The sequence below is a fragment of the Danio rerio genome, chromosome 19, assembly GCF_052040795.2.
Source record: "Danio rerio strain M-AB ecotype USA chromosome 19, GRCz13ab, whole genome shotgun sequence".
In the NCBI taxonomy this organism is placed as follows: Eukaryota; Metazoa; Chordata; class Actinopteri; order Cypriniformes; family Danionidae; genus Danio; species Danio rerio.
The window spans coordinates 755,001-774,143 of NC_141039.2; the positions used below are offsets into that span (position 1 = coordinate 755,001).

A 19,143-nucleotide genomic window follows, 5' to 3' on the forward strand; every position below is an offset into this window, starting at 1 on the left:
GCATTTTTAAGTTTACAGCTCAGAATTACAGAGTTTTTTTTCTTGGAATTCTAAGTTTACGGCTTGAAATTCAGAATTTTTTTTTCTTGGAATTCTGAGTTTATGGCATGAAATTTCAAGGTTTTTATTCCTTGGATTTTTGACTCCAAGGCTCAAAAGTTTTTTTTCCTTGGAATTTAGAGTTTACAGCTTAAAATTCTGAGTTTTAAAAATAAAAAATTATTTTGTTAATGGCTCGGAATTCCGAGTTTTTTTCTAGGAATTTTGAGTTTACGGCTTGAAATTCTGATTTTTTCCCCCTCAGTTTTATGGCTTGAAATGCTGAGGTCTTTTTTTTGGAATTCTGAGTGTGTGTCTCATAAATGCAACTTTTTTCTTTGAATTCCAAGTTTGTCTCAAAATTCTGACTTTATTTGTTGGAATTCTGAGTGTGTGTCTCATAATTGCAACCTTGGAATTCTGAATTCCGAGTTTGTTGTTCTATTAAAACTTTTTTTCTTGAAATTCTGAGTTTGACTTGGGATAACGAGTTTTTTTTTCTTGGAATTTTGAGTTTACGGCTTGAAATTCTGAACTTTTTTTCTTGGAATTCTGAGTTTCTCACAGTTTTGACTTTTTGCTTGGAATCTTAAGTTTACATCTCAAAATTCCAACTTTTTTAATCTTGAGTTTTATCTTGAGATGAGTTTTCTTCTTAGGAGTTCTGAGTTTGTGTCTCATAATTGCAACTTTTTTTTTTGGGAATTTTGAGTTTCCATCTCGTAATTTTAAGTTGTTTATTGGAATTTTGATTTTACGTCTTGTAATTCAGAGTTTTCTTGGAATTCGGAGTCTTCTAATCCTGACTATTTTTTTGACATTTTAAGTTTAAATCTCAAGCTTAATTGCATAATTAAGCAACTTAATTGCATAATTGCAACTTTTTTGTCTTGTAATTCTGAGTTGTTTCCTGCAATTCTGAATTCTGGGGTTGTTTTGCAAGTCCAACTTTTTTCTTGGAATTCTGAGTTTTCCTGAATATTTTCTTTACAGTTTTGAGTTTAAATCTCGGTAATTCTGAGTTTTCCAGGATTTCTGATCATATGTGTAGTAGTTCAGAGTTTTTTCTTGGAATTCCGAGATCATTTTTGCAATTACTTTGCAATAACAAGAAATTTAGAGTTTCCGTCTTGCGATTCCGGCTGTTTACTTGTAATTCTGAGTTTATGTCTCATTATTCAGAGTTTGTTATGCTGTTCAACTTTTATTTTTAGCGGCGCTTTTGAGTTTACACCTCACAGTTCTGATTGTTCACAGTTTGTGTGTGTGTTTGTGTTATTCAGGAGCAGGCCGCAGACAGAGAACACGAGAGAGATGTTTTCCAGCAGGAGATCTTCAACCTGGAGCAGCAGCTGAAGAATCCCACCAAAACACAGACAGGAAGTGAGCGGCGGGACAGAGAGGTAAACACACTTCACTGAACATCCGACATCACCTCTATACTATATAACTGCAGGCGGACTGTGTTCATATTTAATAACTGGTAAAGCTTTTAGTAATTAGATTTCTGCAGATTTTTAGCCAATCATTGTTTATTTATTGAAAATGTTTATAAATGTGTAGATTTATTCAGCTTTTAAATTAATCTCAGCAATATTATTGGCTAATATGAAAATGTTGACATGATTTATTTACAGTACAGTGTGTAAAGTCACGTGTTCTGTCTTTCAGTAGAGATATTATATGAGAGATTTGCTTTGTTCACCATTTAAATGAATCTGATTTAATTAGCGTTGTAAACATCAAATACAAATTTAAAAGGTGTTATTTTTTATTTCACATATTAAGTTTTTAGTTTGGATACTCCCAAAATCATTCTGCGTATAAAATGCACAGAAATAGCAAAAGCTGTCAGCAGATTCTCTCTCTGGCCTGAGTATATTAGTTGCTGGATAATTAAAGTAACTAATAAGTAATATTAAGTAACTTACTTACTAATAACCTTTGCTTAAAGCTGCTTTCAATTAATAAATAATGTAAAAAAACCCTGAATTGAACTGAAGTGAATTGAGGAGGAGCGTCAGATGATGATCAGAGTCCAGCTCAGACAGTAACTCACAGTATTGATTCTGCTTCTACACAGCAGCAGTGAAGGAGCCGTTTACTGGCATTAAATGATGATTGTGAACTCATTATATTTACACAGCGTGAGTTCAGAAACACTTTCTGCTTCCTCTGCCCTGAAGTTAATGAGTATTGGGTTTAAATCTGCAATAGAGTGCGGCATCTTATTATGAGGATCACATATGTCATTGATCAGCAGTGCTTTATTCTGAAGAGAGTCAGGACCGTTGTTTCTTAAGGGGGCTAATAATATTGACCACAGCACTTGTTGTATAAGCCAAACTAAAATATAATAGGAAATACTGTGACAGATTTCCCTGCTCTGTTGGACAGCCCTTGGGAAATATTTGAAGACATAATTAAATAATATTTTTTCTTCTGCAGGAAGTCTTATTTGTTTTATTTTGGCTACAATAAAAGCAGTTTTAATAGTTTTAAAGCCATTTTAATAATAATTCTGACTTCAACTGTGTGTGTATAGTAATAAAAGTGTATATATATACATATATATATATATATATATATATATATATATATATATATATATATATATATATATATATATATATATATATATATATATATATATATATATATATACACACTGTTTGAATATTCACAATTTTCACAGTATGTCTGATAATAACCATTTTAAGGTCAAAATTATTAGCCTCTTTAAGCTATATTTTAGTTTATTCTATATTACACACTGCCTGACTGAAGTCTTGTGGTGGATCTCGCAGATAATATCTGCTCTTCTAGTTGATTATAAAGTGTCAGAGGTGGATTTCTCTGCTGGATCATCTGCTGATCTGCATCCCGATCATCACCAATACTGCAGAAGACAGACTAGAACCAGCATGGACCAAGACTCTCACAGAAATCAGTCAAGTTTGGTGAAGGAGACATCATGGTTTGGGGTCATTCAGTATGGAGAGATCTGCAACATCAACAGCCTGAGGTATCAAGACATCTGTGCTGCCCATTACATTACAAACCACAGGAGAGGGACAATTCTCCAGCAGGATAGCGCTCCTGCTCATACTCCAGCCTCCACATCAAAGATCCTGAAGGTCAAGCTGCTCCAGGATTGGCCAGCCCAGTCACCATACATCAACATTATTGAGCTGATGAAGGAGGAGGTGTTGAAGATGAACACAAAGACTCTTGATGAGCTCTGCTGAAGGCTTTCTTCTTCATTCCAGATGACTTTATTAATCAGTGATGTGAGTCAGTGCAGAGATGTATGGATGCAGTCCTCCAAGCTCATGATGGAGTCAGACACAATCTTCATTCTGTCTCCACTGCAGCAGGACTTTATATTCTATACTGGACATTATTTCTGTTCAGTGATGACACTTTAGTCTGAGCAGAGTCAGAGCGCACTGTCCTCATCAAATCAGTCAACATCAAGACATGATCAGATTTATTGTGCTCAAATCAGCAAAATCTAGAGGCCTTCACCTTTCATAGAGACACTTTTGACACCAGATCAGCAACTAGAAGAGCAGATATTACTTGTGTTCCTAAAACTGGGATTTGTTTGTCAGGTAGTGTGTGTGTGTGTGTATATATAGTAGTTGTGTTTCATCATCGTGAGCTTAATAAAGATGTTTCTCAGCTTCTGCATGTGTGCTAATAAAGACAAACGATCAGAGTCACAGTCAGTTGCCAGGCAGCGGCGCTCTCGCTCACACACACACACACACACACACACGGAGACAGAGAGTCACGTGCTGCTGGTGTGTGTGTGTGTCAGGTGCAGGAGTTGAGCGCGGCGCTGCAGGAGAAGTCGGACCGCTGCAGTGAGCTGCTGCTGAGCTCTGAGCAGCTGCAGAGAGATGTGAAGGACAGAGAAGAGGAGATCCAGACGCTCGCCGCGCGCGTACACCAGCTGGAACACACACTCATGCATGAGGTCAGTCTGTGTGACGCTGTGTGTGTGTGACGCACTCGGAATGATGATATGACTCCTTTGGGACGCTCTGTGTGTGTTTGAGATCGAGGAGAGCGTGACGAATGGGAGTGTCTGAATGCAGTGAACATAGTGTGTGTGTGTGTGTGTGTGTGTGTGTGTGTGTGTGTGTGTGTGTGTGTGTGTGTGTGTGTGTGTGGATGCAGTGGTTTAGCATCACATCTCTGTTCAATGATCAGACTCGGTTTCTGTGTGTGTGTTGTTTGGTTTCTGTGTCATTGAGATTATGCTTTGGTGTGTGTGTGTGTGTGTGTGTGTGTGTGTTTGTGTTTGTGTATTATGATATGTATATGTGAGAGTGTGCCTAAATATGTGTGTTATGATGTTTGTATGCAAATCTCAGTGTCATTGTGTGTGTGTGTGTGTGTGTGTGTCAAGGTGTTTGCATGTAAATACTGTGTGTGTGTGTTTGTGCGTATCATGATGTGTGTTTGTAAGTGTGTGTGTGTGTGTTTGTGCATATCATAGTGTCTGTGTGTGCACGTATTATGATGTGTGTGTTTGTAAATATGTGTGTGTGTGTTTGTGCATATCATAACGTGTGTTGGTGTGTGTGCGTAACATGATGTATGTTTGTAAATATATATATATGTGTGTGTGTGTGTGTGTGTGTGTGTGTGTGTGTGTGTGTGTGTGTATCATGATTTGTGTGTGTGTGTTGCAGGTTCAGGAGGTCCAGCATGTGTCTATGGCGGGTCGAGTTGACGTCACACTGGAAGCGCAGCTGCAGACTGAGAGAGAGGCGCTCGACAGGAAGGAGAAAGAAGTACTTCCTCTTTTATTCTCTATTTATTATATATTCATTTAATTCTGAAAATTCCAAGCAAACATTGAGCAGTTGCTAAATGAGCAAAAAACAGTTGAAAAGAAAACTGGGAACCATTGACTTTTACAGTATTTGCCTTTCCTGCTGTGTGAGTCAATGGTTACAGGTGTCCAGCATTCTTCTAAAGTGTTTATCAGGAGAAAGTCAAACAGGTTTATGATCAATCAAGCCAGAATTAATGATGAGCAGATTGGTGTTTTTGGGTGAACTGACCCTTTAAGTGTATCTCCACTGCAGAATGTCTTGTAATAGTGCACGAGTGTGCATGTGGTGACGCCGCTGTTGTGTGTGTGTGTGTGTGTGTGTGTGTGTGATGTGTAGATCGTGAACCTGGAGGAGCAGCTGGAGCAGTTTCGAGAGGAGCTGGAGAACAAGAGCGAGGAGGTGAACCAGCTCAACATGCAGCTGCAGATCCAGAGCAAGGAGATCAGCAGATACCAGCAGGAGCTGCAGACGCACAACACGCTCACACAGGTCTCACACACACACACACACATAAATACACACACAAACACACAGATGACAACACAGATGCACGCACACTCACAGATGCATGTACACACACAAGCACATGCATACATGCACACGCAAGCACACACACACATACACACAAACAAACCAGACACTGACACATACATACAGGCACACAGCCACACACTCTGACACACACACACACACACACTTTTCTATTGTTATATAAGATGACGGCTGTTTCACACACAGATCTTCTTCACACTTAAGGTTGTTGGTTTGTTTCTGAAGCAGAGTTTGATTCTGCCCACGCCAGTGTCCTTTCACACTGTATTCCGTGTGTGTGTGTGTGTGTGTACATGTGTGTGCGTATATTATGGCTAAAGTGATCATCATCAGCAGTGTTTTACTTCAGAACTGAAAACACACACACGGAACCAGAGGTGATCCTCAACCCTGCTGAATAGCAGCCAATACTCAGCCATGAGCTCTGTTTATAATATAGAGTTATAAGAGCCATAAAAATATGTGATGACAGATATGAAAATCAGAAAAAGACATATGCAAACCTTTTAAATCCTCACAAAAGTTACAGAAAACTTAGCTATTTATTTATTTACTTATTCTTTATTTATTTACTATTATTTATTTATTTACTTATTTATTTATTTAATTATTTATTTATTCTTTATTTATTTATTTATCATTTATTTATTCTTTCTTTCTTTATTTGTTTATTAATTAATTAATTTATTTGTTTTATTTATTTATTTATTTATTTAATATTTAATATTTATTTATTATTATTTAATATTTATTTATTATTTATTTTATGTAATTATTTATTTATTCATTTATTTATTTATTTATTTATCTGTCTCTTTATTTCTTTCTTTAATTAAAAAATATTATAATACATTTTTTAATAATTAACTATTTTATTTTTTTCTTTGTATTTTATTAATGCTATTATTATTGCTATTATTAGTATTATAATTATTATTAATAATATTATTATTGATTAATATTTATAATAAATAATATTTATTATTATATTATATTTATTTTCTTTTTCATTTTTTATTTAATAATTATATGTTTACTTTTTACTATTTACTTATTTTACTTATCTATCTTTCTTTTTTTATTATAATAAATTTTTTAATCAATAGTTATTAGATTAGTTTATTTTTTATTGTTTTTATCATTATTATTAGTATTATTTATTTATTAGTTTTTGTCTTTTATTCTTTATTTTTTTAATAAATTTTCTATGTTTTTTGTTTATTCATTCATTTAGCTATTTAATATACTCATATATTTGCTATAATTCTTTAATTCAGGCTGTTTTCAGCAGGGATGTGACAGAAGTTAATTGTGTGACATTCAGTTTCACATGATTCAGCTGTGTTTTAATAATAATAGCAGCAGCATGGATCATTTTATGGAGCAGTTTATTTAATTATTTTTACTATCCAACACATTTCAGGATAAATAATTCATGCATGAATGACTCAGCGAGGATTTGCAGCGAGTTCCAGAATGAAATGCATGAATTAAATCCACATCCACATGAATTAAATCCACATCCAGAGTCAGTTTTGATGTCGCGTTTACTACAGCGCCAGTGCATGAGTGTGAATGTGTGCCGTGAACAGAAATGATGCTAATATTAGCGCCGTCCGCGTTGTCCTCCAGTCCTGGATTCTGAGTCATGTGATGATGTTTAACTCTTGAAGGTTTTGGAGGAGAAGGAAAGGCAGATATCTGTCCTAAATCAGCAGATCAGTAAACGCCAGCACGCGGGAACACACCCTGAGGAAGAGGTAAACACGTATACATGTGTGTGTGGACCATGTCTGTGTCCTGCACATATGCATACATGAGCATCCGTCAACCCCCTGCTGGAAAAATCATTTACTTACCTAGAGTTTTTGCCTGATTTCTAGTCCAAATATCTACAAATTCTGAAATCAAGAAGCATTTTTAGCCAAAAAGCTGGATAATAGTTGAGCAATAATATTATTATTATTATTATTAAATGTATTAAATATTATTATTATATTATATCATGGTACTAACTGTTGAGAGAGACGTCTGAGCTGTGCTTCTGCAGATTTCCCATATAGAAAAACAACCTGAAAGCAGAAATGTGTGTGTTTGTGCTGAATGTTGACCCATAACCGTCTATGCTACCTGTATCTGTCAGTGCGTTTGTGCACTTTTATTATAGTTCTAATTTGCAGGTTAATTACAGTGAAAGTATAAACTGAAATGCAAAGTCAAAGTGTTGAGCAGCAGAAGTGAACGAATAGATGTTCACCACCAGCTAATGGAAACAAAAGGAAATGACAGCAAATATAAGACACTTGTGCGCTATAATGCTGACACTAATTTAAGAAATATCCACAAGACAAATGTAAATATCGCTGAATTATAGCTCTGACAGAGTCATGAGGGTTTTAACTTTTGCCCACCAGGTCTCCACACAGCTCATGTGACTAAAAACGAGCAATTGGCAGATTATTTTGCCTGTTTTAAGAAAAAAAACTCACTTAATTTTGACTTGTATCTGAAAACATGACAATATTTTTGTTAAATATTGTTAGAAAAGGCTTCTTGATTTCAGAATATTTGGTCTAGAAACAAGACTGAACCTCCAAGTAAGAAAAGCATTATTTATAGTGTGTGTGTGTGTGTGTGTGTGTGGTTTGGTGCCACCCGTCTTTCCCATGATGTTTTTTTGTGTTGCATCGTCTTGTTTTGCATTTAAATGCCTCTTTTATTTATAGTTTTATTATTTTAGCCACAATAATGTGATGCGACACAAATGACAAAACTCACCAGCTTGAGTTTAAAGAGCAGCTCATGTGGGCTTACCACAAACATCCTGTGAGCAGTTTGTAACCTAGCTGTTGTTCAGTGTAGCTGTGAGGGACGTTTAACCAGTAAAGAAAGATAATGTCTTTTAAAATGAAGAGTCAGCTCTGAATTGCCTTAATGAGTCATTATTTTAAATCTTTTGCCTGCTACTGAGTTACATTTAACTCGATCAAATGAACTAATTTGCATAATCTCCTCCCCTTGTGACATACAGGCACTTTAAAATGGGCGTTTCATTTCAGACACACAAAGACCAATTAAAACAGACTTGACCAGCTGACCAATCAGAGCAGAGTTAGCCTATTGAAAAGGGGAGGGGCTTAAAGATCTGAATTTATTCAAATTGATTCAAGCGAATCATATCTTTGAATATTTTGCCTGCTATTAATTTATATCAACACAATCAAAGTAACTCATTTGCATAGTTCACATCCCTGTCACATACAAGCACTCTACAATCGGCGTTTAATTTTAGACATAGACCAATCAAATCAGACTTGGCCAGCTGACCAATCAGAACAGAGTTGGCCTATAGAAAAGAGGAGGGCCTTACAGATCTAAATTGATTCAAACGAATCAAATCCTTGAATATTTTGCCTGCTATCAATCTATATCAACACAATCAAAGTAACTCATTTGCATAGTTCCCGCCACTGTCACATACATACACTCAAAAATGGGTGTTTCATTTCAGACATAGAAAGACCAATCAAAACAGACTTGACCAGCTGACCAATAAGATCAGAGTTGGCTTTTAGTATAGAGGGAGGAATGAATCATATTTCTGAATCTTTTGCCTTCTACAGATTAACATCAACTCAAAGTTACTCATTTGCATAATCTCCACCCTCTGTGACATATAGATACATTAAAAGGGGCGTTTCATTTCAGACTAATCAAAACAGACTTGGTCAACTGACCAATCAGAGCAGAGTTGGCCTATGGAAACAGGGAGGGGCTTACACATCTGAATTGATTCAAACGAATCATATCTTTGAATCTTTTGCCTTCTACAGAGTTACATCAGCTCAATCAAAGTAAATAATTTGCATATTCCCTGCCCCGTCACATGCAAACACTATAAAATGGGCAGTTCATTTCAGACACAGAAAGACCAATCAAAACAGACTTGACCAGCAGACCGGCTATGGAAAAAAGGAGGGGCTTACAGAATTAATTTTATCAAATTGATTCAAATGAATCAGATTAAAGTGATTACAAAATGAGTCTAATATCAAAGGAATATTCTAAGATAATTATGCTTTCTGAATTCATATGTACTGTTGTAGGAGTTTGAACAATATTAGGACACTTTTAAACACCATATGAGCTGCTCTTTATAGCGTGCATCATGATGTGGAGTTGAACTGATTGCATTGGTTAAACTGGATGTCATTGATTGTGATTCAGAGTAACTAAGCGAATGGAAACGCCTGCTTCAGATCTGGTGGATTCATGCGTTTGTGCATTAACTCCTCTGTGTTGATGTGTTTGTGCTGTTTTGTTCTGCTGTGTTTTGGTTTTTCATCTCACACCTACCTGGTAAAAGGGATAGCTCACCCAGAAAGAACATTACTCACCCAAAACCTGTGTGTTTATATGTGTGGATCATAAAATGAGATATTCAGCAGAATGTTCACGCTGCTCTTTTCTGTACAGTGGAAGTGAGTCTGCTTTTTCAGACACTAAAAGGATGATTATTTTTACCCTGAATTAGGATAAATCATGTATAAAACTAATTAAATTTAGTAAAACATAATAATAAGCATAATATAATATAATAATAAGTGTATAATAAACACCTAAGCGTCATGCTTTTGCAGTACCACAGCTCTGAGTCATGATTTAATTCCACTGTATGGAAGAAATCAGTCATTTTATTGTCTAATATCTTGATTTTTGTCCGTCGATGATGACAGAATTTTCATGTTTGTATGAAAACTCAGCACTGATGTAAATGAGTCAAAGGGTGTTTCACGACTTAATTAAAGTGCTTAATTAAAATAATAATCACTGCACAACCCTTCAGACTGGTCAGATTAGCTGTGATTTACCCAATCGTTTTAATTATGTTGTAAAACGGTGATGATCAAATATCATTTTAATATTTTAAAGGAATAATTTTATCCAAAAATTCCACATTTTGTCATCATCTGCTCACCTAATGTTATTCCAGCCTGGAATTATTTGCTTTCCACCATTAAAATACAAAGTGAGGAGTTTCTGTTCTGCATGCGTTAAAGTGAGGTGTGTTTTATACCATTATGATATTTAATTATCATAGTTAACTATCATTAATTGACTCGTATTCCTCCCAAAGTCGTGTGATTAACCAGCAGTCTTTGATCTTCACAGATATTTTGAAGAATTGAATATGAATCATATGAGCTTTAGTGATGCACCAATTTTTTTTTCCATCTGATAAGTATTGTTATATAACAGCACAGTCATACACAGTGCAATATGCAGTGAAATGCTTATACAACCATCAAAATAATATCAATAAGAATCTACATTTTGGAATTTAATAAGAAGTACAAACACTAAAAATTTTAGGTATAGAATTAGAAGTTGTAGCTTTAGATTATAATTTATTGTTATGCATAATATATTAATATGTAATATAATATAATATAATAATAATAATTTAAGATCTAATTATATATATTTCTTCCATTGGGGAAAAAATAAAAATAAAATTGATGCTAATTAATTGTTTTTAAAAAGGAAATAATTTAAATATAATGAATTTTAGGGGCGAGGCAGTGGCGCAGTAGGTAGTGCTGTCGCCTCACAGCATGAAGGTCGCTGGTTTGAGCCTCGACTCAGTTGGTGTTTCTGTGTGGAGTTTGCATGTTCTCCCTGCCTTCGCGTGGGTTTCCTCCGGGTGCTCCGGTTTCCCCCACAGTCCAAAGACATGCGGTACAGGTGAATTGGGTAGGCTAAATTGTGCGTAGTGTATGAGTGTGTGTGTGAATTTGTGTGTGGATATTTCCTAGAGATGGGTTGCGGCTGGAAGGGCATCCGCTGCGTAAAAACTTGCTGGATAAGTTGGCGGTTCATTCCGCTGTGGCGACCCCAGATTAATAAAGGGACTAAGCCGACAAGAAAATGAATGAATTTTAATAATTTGATCATTAATTGTTGAAAAAGTTGCATCTTGGGAGTAAAAAAACGTGCCACCAACTTTAATAGTATGGAGAACAGAAGCTCGGAAATGAGACAACATTACAATCTTATAAACAATTCTGGGTTGGAATCACATGGTAATTTATTGTCACTGTTGGGTGCATGATTTATTTAAAGAGTTAGTTCCCTGAATATATCTTGGGAGCGTTGCTGTCTCTGATGAGAAAACTCTCAGATTTCATCTAAAATATCTTAATTTGTTTTCTAAAGCTGAACGAAGCTATTAAGGGTTTGAATTGACTTGATATTTGGGTGAACTGACCCTTTAAGAGGTAAACCCTGTAGTGATTCAGTAGTGTGTGATTCTGCAGGCGGTAGAGCAGAAGGACGAGGCTCTGGGCGAGATGGAGGCGCTGGTAGAGTGTCTGAAGAGCGAACAGCAGCGTCTGAAGAAGGACAACGAGGACGAGGTGGAGCAGCTGAACGCCGTCATCGAGAAACTCCAGCAGGAGCTGACGCACATCGAGGCTCGAGACGACCACGAGGAGATGAAGCAGAGGGTGGATGAGCTGACCAGCGAATGCAATACACTACGCCTTCAATATGACCAACTGCAGGAGCAGACCAGAGATCATGAGGAGATGAGGAAGAAGGTGGAGGAGCTGATGAGTGAATGCAGTTCTCTAAACCTCCAATATAATCAACTTCAGGAGGAGACGAGAGATCATGAGGAGATGAGGAAGAAGATGGAGGAGCTGACAACTGAATTAAATGCACTACAACTTCAAAACAAACAACTTCAGGGAGGAACGAGAGGTCACGAGGAGAAGAAGATTGAGGAACTGACAGCTGAAGGCAATTCTCTGCGCCTTCAATATGAACAACTGCAGGAGGTGACCAGAGATCACGAAGAGATGAAGAAGAGGATGGAGGAGCTGACAATTGAATGCAACTCTTTACAACTCCAATATAAACAACTTCAGGAGGAGACGAAAGATCATGAGGAGATGAAGCAGAGGATGGAGGAACTGACAGCTAAATCAAACGCACTACGCCTGCAATGTGAACAAGTGCAGGTGGAGACGAGAGATCCAGAGGAGATGAAGCTGAAGATGGAGGAACTGACCAATGAATCCAATACACTACAACTTCAAGATGAACAACTGCAGGGAGGGACGAGAGATCATGAGGAGGTGGAGAACATGGAGGAACTGACAACTGAATGCAATTCTCTGCGCCTTCAATGTGAACAACTGCAGGAAGAGACAAGAGATCATGAGGAGATGAAGAAGAAGATGGAGGAACTGACCAAAGAATCCAATGCACTACGCCTTCAAGATGACCAACTGCAGGAGGAGACGAGAGATCATGAGGAGATGAAGAAGAAGATGGAGGAACTGACCAGTGATTCCAATGCACTACGCCTTCAATATGAACAACTGCAGGTGGAGACGAGAGATCATGAGGAGATGAAGCAGAAGGTGAAGGAGCTGATGACTGAATGCAATTCTCTGCACCTTCAATATGAACAACTTCAGGAGGAGACGAGGGATCACGAGGACATGAAGAAGAAGATAGAGGAGCTGACCAAGGAATTCAATACTCTACGCCTGCAATATGAACAACTGCAGGAGGAGACCAGAGATCACGAGAAAATGAAGTTGAAGATAGAGGCGGTGACGACTGAATGCAATACGCTACGCTTACGATACGAGCAGTTGCAAGAGGAGACAAGGGATCATGAGGAGATGGGTAAGAAGATGCAGGAGGTGTCCAATGAATCCAATACACTACGCCTTCAATATGAACAACTGCAGGCAGAGATGAAAGATCAGGAGGAGATGAAGCAGAAGATGGAAGGAATGACGACAGAGAGAGACTCTCTGCATCTCCAATATGACCGCCTCCATCAGGAGACTCTTCTGGAGCTGCAGGAGGCGCTGCGGGAGAAAACTGCAGCGTCTGTGGTGATGCAGGCTCAGGTGCAGGCGCTGGAGGAGAGCGCAGCCGCCAGGGTCGACAGTCTGAGCCGGCGGGTAGAGGAGCTGCAGGAGTGTGTGGAGGAGAAGGACCGGGAGCTCCGAGCCTGCAGGATGAGGGTGGAACAAGCTCAAACTGATGCCCACGGACTGTACGATAAAGTGGCTCAGCTTGAGGACAATCTCAGGGAGAAAGTGGCTGCCGTTTTGGTCAGTCAAGCACAACTGGAAGCCGTTCAGACGCAAACCAAAGAGCTCCACGCTGAGGCTATAGTAGGCTCCGAAACACAGCTGCAAGAGGGCATCTGGATGCAGGATGATCTAAAGGCACAAATGGGCCTCAGGGTGCAGAAGAGCCTCAGGATGCAGGAGGATTTCACTGTGCAGGAGGGCCTTGAGGTGCAGGAGGGTCTAACGACGCTAGAGGACCTCACAGTGCAGGAGGGTCTCACAATGCTGCCGGGCCTCACAATGCAGGAGGGCTTCAGGGCTGGAGGGAAGGTGAACTTGCTGACGGAGAAGCTCAAGGAGCTGGAGGAGGGCTTGATAGTCATGCAGAAGGACCAGGAGTTGCAGAAGGAGCTGTTGTGTAGCTCTGAGGAGGAGGTGATGGAGTATGAGAGCAGGTTATCCGTCATGATGGACCTGCTCAGCCAGATGAAAACCAAACCCAGCGCTCTCAGACCACTGCCGTCGTCTCAGGTGAGTCTTTGCTGCCTGGTCGCCATGCACGACTAGTGTGAATGATGTTTAGAGGAGTCTCTGGTGTTAGTGTGAGTCCCTGTGGTGTTTGCATGAGTCTCTGTGGTGTTTGCATGAGTCTCTGTGGTGTTTGCATGAATCTCTGTGGTGTTTGCATGAGTCTCTGTGGTGTTTGCATGAATCTCTGGGGTGTTTGCATGAGTCTCTGTGGTGTTTGCATGAATCTCTGGGGTGTTTGCATGAGTCTCTGGGGTGTTTGCATGAGTCTCTGTGGTGTTTGCATGAATCTCTGTGGTGTTTGCATGAATCTCTGGGGTGTTTGCATGAGTCTCTGTGGTGTTTGCATGAATCTCTGGGGTGTTTGCATGAATCTCTGGGGTGTTTGCATGAGTCTCTGTGGTGTTTGCATGAATCTCTGTGGTGTTTGCATGAATCTCTGGGGTGTTTGCATGAGTCTCTGGGGTGTTTGCATGAGTCTCTGTGGTGTTTGCATGAATCTTTGGGGTGTTTGCATGAATCTTTGGGGTGTTTGCATGAATCTCTGTGGTGTTCATGTGAGTCTCTATGGTGTTTGCATGAATCTCTGGGGTGTTTGCATGAGTCTCTGTGGTGTTTGCATGAATCTCTGGGGTGTTTGCATGAATCTCTGGGGTGTTTGCATGAGTCTCTGGGGTGTTTGCATGAGTCTCTGTGGTGTTTGCATGAATCTCTGTGGTGTTTGCATGAATCTCTGGGGTGTTTGCATGAGTCTCTGGGGTGTTTGCATGAGTCTCTGTGGTGTTTGCATGAATCTCTGGGGTGTTTGCATGAGTCTCTGTGGTGTTTGCATGAATCTCTGGGGTGTTTGCATGAGTCTCTGGGGTGTTTGCATGAGTCTCTGTGGTGTTTGCATGAATCTCTGTGGTGTTTGCATGAGTCTCTGTGGTGTTTGCATGAGTCTCTGTGGTGTTTGCATGAGTCTCTGTGGTGTTTGCATGAGTCTCTGTGGTGTTTGCATGAATCTCTGTGGTGTTTGCATGAGTCTCTGTGGTGTTTGCATGAGTCTCTGTGGTGTTTGCATGAGTCTCTGTGGTGTTTGCATGAGTCTCTGTGGTTGCATGAGTCTCTGTGGTGTTTGCATGAATCTCTGTGGTGTTTGTATGAGTCCCTGGGGTGTTTGCGTGAGTCCTTGTGGTGTTTGCATGAGTATCTGTGGTGTTTGCATGAGTATCTGTGGTGTTTGCATGAGTCTCTGTGGTGTTCATGTGAGTCCCTGTGGTGTTTGTATGAGTCCCTGTGGTGTTTGCATGAGTCCCTGTGGTGTTTGCATGAGTCCCTGTGGTGTTTGCATGAGTCCCTGTGGTGTTTGCATGAGTCCCTGTGGTGTTTGCATGAGTCCCTGTGGTGTTTGCATGAGTATCTGTGGTGTTTATGTGAGTCTCTGTGGTGTTTGTGTGAGTCTCTGTGGTGTTTGCATGAGTATCTGTGGTGTTTATGTGAGTCTCTGTGGTGTTTGTGTGAGTCTCTGTGGTGTTTGTATGAGTCCCTGTGGTGTTTGAATGGTTGTCATTTGTGTTTGTATGAGTGTTTATAAGAGTTCTATCTGTGTGCTGCAGGGGTCAGCTGAGGTCAGGCTGGAGCTGCAGGAGGTTAAAGATAAATCTGCACTCATTGAAGTGGATCTCGGCATCTCCAGACTCCAGGAGGAGATACAGGTACACACACCACAGCTGCTGCTCATTACAGGCCACTTCATTATTATATTCACCATTCTCTATTCATTACGTCACTCCCATTTATTAGAAGCTTGGATTATTATTATTATTATTATTATTATTATTGTTATTATTATTTTGCTCTATTAGGTTCATACATAAAATAATAAATTTAAATACAATATAAAAGTGATTATAATAGGTTTTTATAGACTTTTTATAGACTTCAAATGTAATTTTTAATATGTTTTTATTAGTTTAATGATTTATTAAACTATAAATTATAAATTATATATAAATTAATTATTTATTATTTTAATTATTTTATTAGTTTAAAATTTTATTTTAATCTATTTTTTTTCATTTGTCATCGCTATTTTTTGTTATTTTTTAATAATGAAAATATTATTTATAATTATTTAATATTAATTTAATTTATTTGTGCATTTTTTTAATTTATTCTTCATTAATGAATTATTTACCTTTAATTTAAATCTGCTAAATTATTTATTTTTTCATTTGTGTATCTGTTCTTGTTTATTTGTTGTTTGTTCTTCAGATGAAGGAGAGCATGATCGCTCAGCTCCAGACTGCTCTCAGAGAGGTAAACCCTTAAACTTCATTCTCAACTGAAGTCAATGGAGATGATATTCTTTAGATCTTAATCTCAATTGTAACTGTGAATCTGCAGGCCTCATCGGGCCCCAGTGGAGCCGCCGAGACCCCTGAACTGATCCAGGAGCTGCAGGAGGTCAAAGGTCGCGCAGCCTCCACACATCAGGAACTGCAGGAGGTCAAAGGTCAGCTGGAGGAGGTCAAAGGTCAAAGCGCTCATCTGGAGGAGCTGCTGCAGGTACGCTGCTTGTCTGCTCGTTTCAGTGTGTGTTTGTGTGTGTTTCTGTATTGTGTGTATGTGGGTGTGAATTCATTTAAATGCACAAAAATGAAGGGTAGGAGGCGTGGCTTAATTGCTGTATGTTGATGTACTTCCAACTAAAATGGAATATTAAGTAGGCGGGGCTTAATTTCAGTGTGTCCGTGTACTTCCAACTGAAAAAGAATATTGAGTGGGGGGGGGCTTAATTTCAGTTTGTTAATGTACTTCCAACTGAAACTGAATATTGAGTAGGGGCGGGGCTTAATTTCAGTGTGTTAATGTACTTCCAACTGAAACTGAATATTGAGTAGGGGCGGGGCTTAATTTCAGTGTGTTAATGTACTTCCAACTGAAACTGAATATTGAGTAGGGGCGGGGCTTAATTTCAGTAGGTTAGTGTACTTCCAACTGAAACTGAATATTGAGTAGGTGCGGGGCTTAATTTCAGTTGGTTAGTGTACTTACCACTGGAACAGAAAAATTGTGTAGAGGCGGGGCTTTCTCTAGCACATCATTCCCTTATAGCAAACTAAAGGTAAGAGAGGGTATTGATATGCAGTTGCTATGGAAACCCTCAGGGTGACATCAGCAGAAGGAGCAAATACAAACGCAGAAGCAAATGCTCAGACTTTCATTGAAGATTACCAAAATAAATACATTCCTTCAGTAAATTAACTTGCGCTGATTAATTATTCAGCTTTTGAATAACAACGTGAGCTAGCAGAATAAACAGTGTAGATTTAGATTTCAGACAGACTTTAAAACTGTGTGTGTGTGTGTGTGTGCGCAGGACAGAGAGATGAGTCTGGCTCTGCTGAAGGATCAGCTAAACCGGGTGAGTGGATATACACCTATAATCATTATAAAGTACATGCAGATACTCATATTGTGGACACTTACAGTAAATAATCATCAGTGTTTAGACTTGTTTTTAAGAGTGTTCAGAGAGTATTTGCAGTGGTGTTCATAACAGACCAGTTCTAGGAGATTTCATTGGTTAATTAGCTTAACAATTCAAACATCATCATGTTAATCTGAACAAATATTGACTGTTGTGTGACTGTTTATAGAACTGTTGTACATCAACACTGTGCAGTAAAGCTCCACTAGTTGACATTAAGCTGAACTAAACTCACTTTTATTCATCTTTACTGATGTGAATTTTTATTTAAAGTCTAATCATGCATTCAAGTCATAATCATAATCTGATTACCAGAGTCAGAATTGTTTTATTAAATGCATTTAATAATTAATAACATTTTTAAGTAATAAAATGAACTCATATTAAAGCAGTATATCTATTAAATCAGCTTTTCTCACTGATTTTAATGCATGAAGGAACATTTGCTGATGAGGCTTTATTGTAAAGTGTTTCCTATTTATCATCCTTATCAAAAAATCATGATAATACAGTATACTTAAATCTTCAGCAGTTAATCGCAGCAAGACAATTTAATAGCATGACCTTTGACCTCTGGCGGATTCTCCACAGGTCTCTCAGGATGCAGATCAGCCGATGGCAGAGCTGCTGCAGGAGCTGCTGGAAGTCAGAGGTCAAGCCGCATCGGCCAACGAGGATCTGATCTGCTGCAGGGAGAAGATCAGTCAGCTGCAGGAGGAGATTCAGGTACTGCTGCGCCCCCTGCTGGAGGACAGAGGAAACACCGCATATAAATATACAGTCAAGCCGGAAACTGTTCATGTTCAACCAGCAAGTGTGTTATTGACTGGAAATGACACTCAGGCTTCTCCCAAAAGAGAATAGGACGATACAAACAACATTTCTCAGCTTTTATATATTTTAAGTCAGAGGGTGTGAATAATTTCAGCCTTGACTATATATAACAGAACTACTCAACTTAAAAATACTTAATTTGACTAATTTATTAATTAATCAATTTGCAATTCAATAAAATTAATTAGATTTTTGTATTTTATTTCAATAAAAAATACACTTTTTGTACATTTTGCATGTTTGTAATCATAAGTAGAATTTACCATTTATATTAAAATTGTTTTATATATTAATTTTATGTTATATATTAATGTTAAAATTAATTTAATTATATATTTTTTGCATTTTTGCATACATTATTAGGATGTGCCTTTAAAAAAAATTACTATCAATATTATTTTTATTTGAATATTATACTATTTTTAATATTATACTATTTATTATTATTATTATTATTATTATTATTATATTTTTAATATACTATTTTCAATATTATACAATTTTTATTATTATAATATTTTTAATATTATAATATATATTATAAATAATTAATATTATTTTTATTTATTTTAATAAAAAATACACTTTTTGTACATTTTGCATGTTTATAATCATAAGCAGAAAATACCATTTATATTAAAATTGTTTTATATATTAATTGTATGTTATATATTAATGTTAAAATTTATTTAATTTGATTTTTTTTGTTGCATTTCTGCATTTGTTATTAGGGTGTGCATTTTTTAAAATTATTATCAATATTATTTTT

At 37.7% G+C, this 19,143-nt stretch overlaps 1 protein-coding gene across 7 annotated transcripts in view; it reads left to right on the forward strand.

Annotated features, from left to right (window-relative positions):
- Window positions 1-19,143, forward strand: part of akap9 (A-kinase anchoring protein 9) — a 186,313-nt gene that overhangs the window by 149,044 nt on the left and 18,126 nt on the right. For 4 of the 7 annotated variants that reach the window (XM_088651427.1, XM_088651428.1, XM_087295129.2 and 1 more), the window contains 11 exons: window positions 1,323-1,442; window positions 3,863-4,021; window positions 4,743-4,844; window positions 5,226-5,378; window positions 7,115-7,201; window positions 11,759-14,068; window positions 15,664-15,762; window positions 16,322-16,366; window positions 16,454-16,615; window positions 17,430-17,474; window positions 18,132-18,266. In XM_088651427.1, the coding sequence (XP_088507553.1) occupies window positions 1,323-1,442; window positions 3,863-4,021; window positions 4,743-4,844; window positions 5,226-5,378; window positions 7,115-7,201; window positions 11,759-14,068; window positions 15,664-15,762; window positions 16,322-16,366; window positions 16,454-16,615; window positions 17,430-17,474; window positions 18,132-18,266 (3,417 nt within the window). The remainder of the gene's footprint in view (window positions 1-1,322; window positions 1,443-3,862; window positions 4,022-4,742; window positions 4,845-5,225; window positions 5,379-7,114; window positions 7,202-11,758; window positions 14,069-15,663; window positions 15,763-16,321; window positions 16,367-16,453; window positions 16,616-17,429; window positions 17,475-18,131; window positions 18,267-19,143) is intronic. The other 3 variants (XM_087295130.2, XM_088651430.1, XR_015945271.1) reach the window with 2 other exon arrangements.